Genomic DNA, 9,506 nt, shown 5'->3' with positions numbered 1-9,506 from the left:
GCAGGAACTTCTGTTCGAAAATCTTCCTCTGCACCTCCACTTAGGTTTTTCTTATCAACCCTTAAAACCCAAGAAAATAGCTAAAAAGAAATATGTCTGGTGACCAATTTTAGGACATTTTTCAAAAGCTCCAAGTTTGTGGGGTGTGTGTGTGTGTCTGTGTGTGTGTGTGTGTATACACATGTGTATGCATATATGTCAAGAGACAGGAGGTTGAAGCTGGACTCAACCTTCCTCAAGCACTTCCCACTATTCTTTGAGACAGGGTCTCTCACTAAACCTACAGCTAGATCTCCCTGTCTTAACTTTCCAGTTCTGGGATTACGGGCACCCACTGTTGCACCCAGATTGTTAAGCACATTCTGTGAGTCCATGCTTGAGTCCTCGAGTTTATATGACAAGAACTTGACCATCTGGTGCACCTCCCTGATACCTAAAACTCAACCACAGTCTCCTCCCCACCATGCTTCCCTTCCAGCTCCTCTTACCCATTCTCCTCCTCCCAGCCTGCATTCCCTTCCATCCAGAAAAGGACAGGTCTCCTATGAGTGTCAATAACACTCATAGTTAACTTAGTCAAGTTGCACTAAGACTAAGCACCTCCCCGTGTGTTAAGGCTGGACAAGGAGATCCAGTGTGAGAAGAAGGGTCCCAAAAGCCAGCAAAAGAGTCAGAGACAGCCCCTGTTCCTACAATTAGGAGTCCCACAAGAGGACCAAGCTCCACAGCTGTAGTATATATACAGAGTGCCTAGGTCAGTCTCATGCACACTCCCTGGTTGTGGTTCGGTCTCTGAGCACCTATGAGCCCAGGTTAGTTGATTGTATGTGAGCCTTACCGTGGTGTCCTTGACCCATCTGGATGCTACACTCCCTCCTCCTCTTCCTCCTCCTCTTCCTCCTCCTTATCCTCCTCCTCATATTCTTCCTCCTCCTCCTCTTCCTCCTCCTCCACAGGATTCCTGAAGTCCACCTAATGTTTGCCTGTAGGTCTCTGTACCTGCCTCCATCAGTTAGTAGATGATGACAATCTGATGACAATCTGGTCACAGGAGAGGCTAGTTCAGGCTACTTATCCACTATTGCTAGGTGTCTAAACTGGGGTCCTCCCCCATAGACTCCTGAAAGATTCCCCTGAGCCAGGCTTCTGCCCAACCCCAAAATGCCCCCTCATTCTGTCCCCCCAACCCTAAGCCTCTTGATGAGGGAACACATATCCTTTCCTCTTGTTTAGTTTCATTTTCCAACTCTACACCTAGAAATTTGAAAGAGAAGACATGAAACCACATCCTTTGTACTCTCATATATATAGTGGAAAGAAACAAACACAGAGTTCCCTGTTGATTGATGTGGGAAGAGCCACAATGAAGACCTTCTGTGCTCCCTGGGTGTCTTCTCTTGCCGCTGTCGTTTTCCTTCTGCTAATTCCTGAAGGTAAGACAGGCTCATGTCATTTCCATCATAACCATAATAATAATAGAGTGGGTTTTGGTGATGTTTTAACAATGGTGCCTTATTTATAATATTATTATAATAATTGTTTATAGAATACCCAAAGCCTGGGGGGTGGTTAGCATTCGCTTTATAATCAAATTCATTTTAGAAGAAAAAGTGTTTAATTGTAATTTCTTTCCAAAGATTAGCAAAACCACCAATTGGTGGTGGCTGCCAATTTGTAGCTTTAATTCTGCTTTAAAAGACAATGAGAAAATGAGCAAACAAATGAATGACATGCCCTTGAGTCAGGAAATCAAGCTCTAACTTTCAAAAAAAGAGGTAGTAGTGGTTGGTGTTCTTTCTCCAATATTATACAGACAGCTTTGAAAAGCTAAGCTGAGTCAGAGCTACACATTCACATTCAGAAGCCAATGAGGACTGGTAGGTGCTTCTCGCTAGTTCTCTTTGTTAGTGTTTGCCTGACAAGTCTTCCGGACTCTGAGGAAGACCTCTCACTGATTCCTCCGGAGAACTGTAGTATTTTCTCTTTGGCTGCTCCTTCCACCTAGTAGACGCACCATGCACCCACGGGGACGCCATCGCATCTCTTCCCTGACACTGGGGAGCTTCTCCAGGTTCCCTAAAGAACCCACTAGGAGAAAATGGGGGGAGAGAGGGGGGGAATGTCTGGCAAACACAGAGGCAGCCATGATTTCTCCTAGGACCCATAAGCTTTTAGAGGTAGAAGTGGTGGGCAGGAATTCCAAAAGACGTTCCAGAGGCAGCCTTATACCCGGCAATGCAGAGAATTTTAAAACAAGGTTGAAGATGTTTGGGAACAAAACTGGGCACCAGACCAGCACAGCCCAGCCCAGCACAGCACAGCACAGCACAGCACAGCACAGCCCAGCACAGCACAGCCCAGCCCAGCCCAGCACAGCACAGCACAGCACAGCACAGCACAGCACAGCCCAGCCCAGCACAGCCCAGCCCAGCACAGCACAGCACAGCCCAGCCCAGCCCAGCACAGCACAGCACAGCACAGCACAGCCCAGCACACAGTCAGGGCACTCAGTCATCTCAAATCCCCCAAACCATGAGATTAGAGCAGATTTTCTTTTTTTTTCTTTCTAATCAAGTTTTCTCTTTTTAAATCCAATTATATATATTTTTCAAGGGAAAGCATAAAAGCAGCTTTTTTCCTATTATACTTTGTTTTCTGTGTTCAGAAAGAGCTGTGTGGACCCAAAAAGGAAAGAAACAAGAAATCAATGCTTCTTATTTGGGATTAGTCAGAATAATCTGGAAGACTTTTTAAACACAGAGTCTGAACATTACAGAACTCCTGCCTCAGGCATTCTCCTAAATCTGATTCTAAATGGAGGTGCTTTGGTAGTCTTTAAACTCTTCCCCCTGCTCTCACCCTTACCACAAACCTTTTCAAGTCTGGTTAGTGGCAGACCTGGCCTTGTACTCAGGCACAGAGCTTTACCAAAGAGAATGCTCTCGAATTCACGATCTCTGGTGTCCACAAACACTCCTTTGTAGTCTAACTTTGTAAGAGTCACCCCAAGGAAACTTGGGATGAAGCCAAAACTCTTTTGGTTCTGTACAAGTCTATTTCTAGAGCCTAAAATTCTGCCTTCCCTATTCCCTTACGGAAAGTGGATCGTGTACCTTCTTTCCCTGACTCTCGCCCTCCTCAACCTGTAAGAAGCGCCACTGATACTAGTAAATTTGGCAATTAGTTTGACTTATTTGTAGAATAAGAAATATTGATTCCTACTCAAGAAACCATAACTCTTGGCCAACAGTCAGAAGGGTTTTAAGAGAATCCACTAACATCTTTTGTAGAATTTGAAAAAACAGAAACTCTGTCGCAAGGACACAAGAGCCTCTCTGCTGTCATGCGCACTCACCTTGTGCCTATGTGTGTCTCTGTCTTCTAACCATGTCTACCATCCTGGTCCAGCTCATGCAAGTTTGAATAAGGTAGATTATATAGCTATAGCACCTCTACTCCTTTTCTCTCTATTCATGATAGCTCGTTTGGGAAGGGTTTAAACTAAAGTATGTTTTGTCCGAGGATGGAAGCAGAACCTCAGGTGTGACCGGTGTTGCTCTCTCCACTGGTGAATAAGAGTAGTGCTCTTCATACCTGAAATCTCACCAAATGACCCAAGTCTTCACTGATACAAGGGGTCACAGATACAAGGCGGGAGCATCAATTTGTATAATGTGTTTTTGCAAGGCCTCTGAGTGGGAAGGGAAAGTGGCAGGCTTCTACAATCCAGCCCCATTCCTCTTCTCCAATTAATACTCATCCAGAAGGGAGTAGGGACAGTGAGGGCTACATCGACGCCAGCAGCTCCCCCAGAACAGCCAGCGCTCCTGACCGCTGCACAGCTCTCTGCCTTGGCAAAGCCTGAGCTCTCAAGCTACGACTATAAGAGATTTCCAGCAGAATAGTTTCTGGAACAGTGATGGACCTCTATGGATATGACAGCAGGGACTTCTCAGGAGCCCCAAAGGGCCAAGACATAGGGTCAGACATCGGAAGGTCTGCATAGAGGAAAAGAGGAGGGTAAACATGGGTGATATCAAATTTCCACGAAATTCAAAAGACATGCCTTGTCCCAGAAAGTTGGCTTTCCTGAGGAGCTATATGAAGTGGGCACTGACCTGAGTTGCCTTTTCCTATTGAACAGGTGGCTGTGTAAGAATCATTGGAGGAGATACAGTGGTTCCTCATTCAAGACCTTACATGGCCCTACTTAAAGTTGGTAAAAGAAGCATCTGTGGTGGCGCTTTGGTTGCAAAAGACTGGGTGCTGACTGCTGCCCATTGTACCATGTAAGTTTCCTGGGTTAAAGTTTTGTAGAAATATTCTAATGAAGAGAAACAATAACAATAAAAAGACCACATCTCGCTAATATATGGGAGAGGCATTAATTTTTTCATATATAAGTGAAGTCTTTGGCAAGTTGCATTGATCTGAAAGGAAGTGAAGCCCAGATTTGTCGCAAGGAGCCAAGTCAATGAGAACATAGTGTCTGAGAGCTCTGTCTGAAGATCCCCACTAAAAAGAAAAAAGAAAAACAGAGATCATAGGCTTGGAGGGCAGAGGAAGGTAGAAGTGGACCTGGGAGGAAGTAGGGGGAGGAACGGGAATGAATGCATGTGATCAAAATATATCACATAAGAGATATTTTTAAAGAAAAGAAAGATAATAAATGGGTTTTTTAAGTGGAACTAAAATCACTTTGACTATTTTATAAAGGGAGGAGTACTCCCAAGAATTAATAAGCTAGTGAACTGGGATAAGGCAAAAATACCAGTGGGCCTCTAGACCCCTGGCCCTAGGTGGGTCATTACACAGCGCCCACCTCTCCCATTTCCCTGGAACATATTCCATTTTCTGGGTGCAGTCCATGTGGAGAAGGGTTTCCGGTCCTTCTCTGCCCAATGGCTTCTTTCATCTGTCATCGTGATGGCATTTTCTCCAGTGCCTATGCCCCTGTCACAACACTATATGGGCAACATGAGTTCCATCTAATTGAAGCTAACTAAAATTACAAATTTACTTCTTTGGTCATGCACCAAAGTCCGGATCCGGCTACATGTGGCTTGTGGCTATTGGTCATGAAATTTATAGTGCATGTATTATCAGAGCATGCTCTGGAATGTACAATCATGATGTCTTACATGAGACCAGCCGCAGCTGGTATGGTGGAGAAAAGGCGATGTGAGGATTGCTTGGTTTGTGTGTATTCTTGTGTGAGAATGACAAGAACCATAAGCATAAACACATTGGGAAATACCTGCACCCTGTGTGGCATGCACGTGGGATCCCTGGCTAAGCCCTCTGCTTCTGGAAGCTTTCCTATCTGAGACTGCTCTCTTACAAAGAGATCTGCCAGGAGCTGCTTCCCAGCCACCAGCTGCCTTTGTTTCCTGCCTCTGAATCTCCTGGGAGCTTTGATTTTCAGGGATTTTCAGCCTAACCCTCTACTACAGCTAATCGGGGAGAAGAAAGAGTGGAAACAAACCCAAGATTTGGATTTGCTGCCATGAACTTCTCTCATTTGATTTTTCCATAAACCTCAGATATCTTGTTATAAATAAGCTGATGGAAATAACAAGTGTGATGGTTCAAACGTCATTTGTCCCCTCAAAAGTTCATTTGCTGGTCCTTAGGGTAACCACACTGAGAGGTGGTTGGAACCCTTCATAGATCATGGGGGCTCCATTTTGGTAACAGGGTGAATGCAGGCTTCAGAGTTGGTCAGTTGCCATTAAGGGTAGCTTGGTATAAATCAAGCTCAGTTTCTGGTCACCCTTGCTTCCTCTGTCACCCAGATGATCCTCTTCACACATCCTCATCCCCCCCAATTTTCCCCCAGGAGCTGACATGTCCTAAGTCCCTCATGAGAAGCCCAACAGATGCTGACACCGAGCTCTTGAACTCCGAAACTATGAGCCAAAGGCAATGACACATCCAGCCCCGGATGTTTTGTTAAAGCTTCATAAATATAAGACAGAAATGATAACAGATTCATAAACATCTTACCCTACAAGGCAGGCATATTCTTCCAAGCTACAAAATTTCTCCAAAATCAGCATTTACATCAATGGCATATTGAAACTGTTCAACACATATTACAACCAGTTCCTGATTAAACTAATAACTAATATTGTATCTATTACAGGAAAAAGAGTTACCAGGTCATTCTTGGAGCTCACTCAAAAGACAAGAATGAGCCAGAAAAACAGATATTATGCGTCAAGGAAGCATTTCCGTATCCATGCTTTGACAACCATACACATGAGGGTGATCTGCAGCTTCTGTGGGTATGTACCTTCGGGGGTCTGTTTCAGTCCCAGAACCTTCGAAAGTCTCACCACTTACATGAACGTATGCTCCTAGTCCCCCACCTGGTACAAACAAGGGAGTCCCACAGGGAGAGGTAAGAAGTTCAAACATTAATATTCACTGCAGCCGGTATTTTCATTGAGCCATTAACCAGTTCCCAAATAAAGACAGGGAGACTTATTATTAATTATGAACACTCAGCCTTAGCTTATGCTTGTCTCGCTAGCTCTTCTGTTAATTTAACCTGTTTCTCTTCATCTACATTTTGCCTCGGGGCTTTTTACCTTTCTTTCATTCTGTTTCATTTCATTCATGTCTTTCTTTCCTGCTTCCTCTATGTCTGTGTGGCTGACCTCTGGCATCTCCCTGGTGTCTCTTTCTTGTTCACTAGAGCCCCAATTCCTCCTCCTCCTTACTCTCTCTTCCCAGAAGTCCCACCTATACCTCCTCCCTCGCTATTGGCTGTTCAACTGTTTATTAGACCAATCGGGTGTGTTAGGCAGGCAAGGTAAAACAGCAACACATCTTTGCATAGCTAAACAAATATTCTGCAACCACTTACCTCATACTCTTAACTGTTTATGTTTGTCTTCCTACAGCTAAACAAAAAAGCAACCATTAACAAAAATGTGGCTATCCTTGCCCTGCCTGAAAGGGGGGATGACGTGAAACCAGGAACCAGATGCCAAGTTGCCGGATGGGGGAAAGTTAATAACAAATCACCTCCCTCTGAAACTCTGAGAGAAGTCAACATTACTGTCATAGACAGAAAAATCTGCAATGATAAAAAGCACTATAATTTTAACCCTGTAATTGGACTAAATATGATTTGTGCAGGAAACCTCCATGGTGGAAAGGACTCATGCGAAGTAAGTGAGAGTGTGTTAGCTATTGGAGCAAGGCACATGAGTGTAAGCGGTGTGAGGCTAAGCTTGGTCTCGTCAGGGCATTGGCTTCTACAGTTTCCTACTCTGTTTGCTGAGACAGGGAGTCTCACTATATAGCTGGAAGTCACTATGTCCTGAAACTCACTACATAGATCAGGCTGGACTGGATCGTGCAGAGATCTGCCTGCCTCTTTCTCCCAAGTGCTGGAATTAAAGGCCTGCAGCACCACATCCAGCCTTCTACTGTGCTTTCTGAAACTGGATAAGATTTAGGTGAATACAATCCCACAGAACCTAGACAACAATGAGAACCCTAAGATCCATGGATCTAATCTACATGGGAAGTAGAAAAAGACAAGATCTCCTGAGTAAATTGGGAGCATGGGGACCATGGGAGCGGGTTGAAGGGGAGGGGAGAGACAGGGAGGGGCGAGAGAAAAATGAAGAGCTCAATAAAATCAATTAAAAAAAATCTAGGTGAATAAAATAATACACTCAACTCCAAAAGAGTCAGTAAAAGTAATAATCCACTACTAGAAAAGGACCATGGGTGACCTACTACATTGACTTTGTTTCATAGATTAGGAAACAAAACATATAAAACACTTAGAAGAAATGGTGGGAGTATTTCTCAGTCTTCATATAACTCTGTATATAGTTACCATATACAGAGACTAACAAGATACATAAAATTCTAAAGAGCTGTCTTTCTTACTTAACCACAACCCCAAAAAAACTCAACTACCTTTGATGTGGTCATGTTTAAAATGTCAACCACTTCCAAACCTGGCCAAGAACCTGGGACTAGAGTAAACAATTCCAGGCATGACCCTCACTAGAGACTGGATAAGTCTTCCTCCCAGTGTCCCCAAAAACATTAGGGACAGGGCCTGATTAAATACAAGAATTAAAAAGAATACTTTGCAAATTTTTAAACCCACAGTTCTAACTTGTTGGTTCTCGCCTTTCCCCAAGACTCCAAAGAATCTCCCGAGGTGAGGACAGTGTGTCTATCATCAGGGTAGGAGTCAGAGAAACTAAGCCTTGTCTTCAGGACTGTGGTTGGCCAAATGCCAAGAAGACATGGCATCTGTCCTTAACACCTTTCTTCTTTTTACTTGACCCTTCCTTACTCATTGCCTCTCACGTCCTCCACTTAAGGCACCCAGGAACCTGACTTTTCCTCTTGGGGAATCTCATACAACACCCTGTGGCCACAGCAGCATCCCAGGATGCACCTCCTCTGGGATCAGGCCCTGTACCCACAGAGGCTCAGCAATGTTTCCCTGGTTTCTCAGTGTCCTAGGCTGGCTGCTGAGGAATCCAGTCTACCGGGCTGAATCTACACATTCCAGGTGCTATAACAGGGAATGTATCTCAGCAGAGATGGCCACAGTTCTCATGGGATCCATTATGTCATACAGATATCAAACCAGCCTTTCTTGAAAGGAGGAATTCAGTCTTCTTTCTTTGGGAAAATAGTTATCTGTGAGAGGAACCAGAAAACATGACAGTTACTCTTTACCTAAATGTATCATCTGGGTTTGCCTGTTTCACGCTTTGTTGAAAAATTGATCAAGAGGTATGGTTTTCTGGAAAAAAGGCAACTAATCTTAAAATCAGTAGCTGAAATATATAATACAATTTTCCTTTCAGTTTTCAATAATCTATAAATATTAAAATATTACTAAGTGTCCTGGTGTTTTAAGCAATAATTTTCAGTGACGTCTGGGCTTTTCATACTAAGCGCTACAGAACTTCTTCATAACCAAAAGCTAATCTCACCTCATTCCGCCCTCTTCTTTCCCCAGGGAGATTCTGGAAGCCCTCTGCTGTGTGGCGGTATTTTCCGAGGCATCACAGCCTTTGGCCTTAGTGGGAAATGTGGAGCTCGCCAAGGACCTGGCATCTATACATCTCTCTCCGAGAAGCATCTCTCGTGGATAAAGAAGACTATGAAGGGCACAATTTAGACACATGAATTTCATTTCATCTTCTGTCACTTCTGCATCTAGTCACAAATAAAATCAATTGAATGACTGTGTGCTCTTCTCTCTTACAGTGTTCTTGGTCAGCTCTCCATCCTCAAAACCAAGAGTCGGAAGGCAATGACATAGATAATGCAGGAGGGAGATTAGAAAACAAGGGCCACTGGAGTTCTCTGTGTGTCCAGGGACAGGGTAATTTCTCCCTGGATAATGCACTTTGCTCTCAGCAGATCTGTCTGGCAGCAAGCATAGTGAAGGAAGGGTTCAGGCATTCTGAACTGCTCCAGCATGTGGGAATGAAGAAGGAAAAAGCCTAACTCCC

The 9,506-nt window shown here is 44.1% G+C and overlaps 1 protein-coding gene across 1 annotated transcript; it reads left to right on the top strand.

Moving 5' to 3' along the window:
* The first annotated feature begins 1,277 nt into the window (after positions 1-1,277).
* Positions 1,278-9,236, top strand: LOC125406181 (granzyme A-like). Its single transcript, XM_048443037.2, has 5 exons — positions 1,278-1,433; positions 4,145-4,289; positions 6,146-6,287; positions 6,909-7,178; positions 9,008-9,236. The coding sequence occupies exons 1-5, from the start codon at positions 1,364-1,366 to the stop codon at positions 9,167-9,169; spliced, it is 789 nt and encodes a 262-aa protein (XP_048298994.2). The 5' UTR covers positions 1,278-1,363; the 3' UTR covers positions 9,170-9,236.
* The last annotated feature ends 270 nt before the right edge of the window (positions 9,237-9,506 follow it).

Source organism: Myodes glareolus, chromosome 15 (genome assembly GCF_982192425.1).
Source record: "Myodes glareolus chromosome 15, mMyoGla1.1, whole genome shotgun sequence".
In the NCBI taxonomy this organism is placed as follows: Eukaryota; Metazoa; Chordata; class Mammalia; order Rodentia; family Cricetidae; genus Myodes; species Myodes glareolus.
The sequence above is the reverse complement of the archived record's forward strand: the minus strand, read 5'-3'. Positions and strand labels throughout refer to the sequence as shown.

Coding starts and splice junctions, on each gene's coding strand:
- LOC125406181 (XM_048443037.2), top strand. CDS start 1,364: ATGAAGACCTTCTGTGCTCCCTGGGTGTCTTCTCTTGCCGCTGTCGTT. Junction 1,434..4,144: donor CCTTCTGCTAATTCCTGAAG/GTAAGACAGGCT, acceptor CCTATTGAACAG/GTGGCTGTGTAAGAATCATT. Junction 6,288..6,908: donor GTGATCTGCAGCTTCTGTGG/GTATGTACCTTC, acceptor GTCTTCCTACAG/CTAAACAAAAAAGCAACCAT.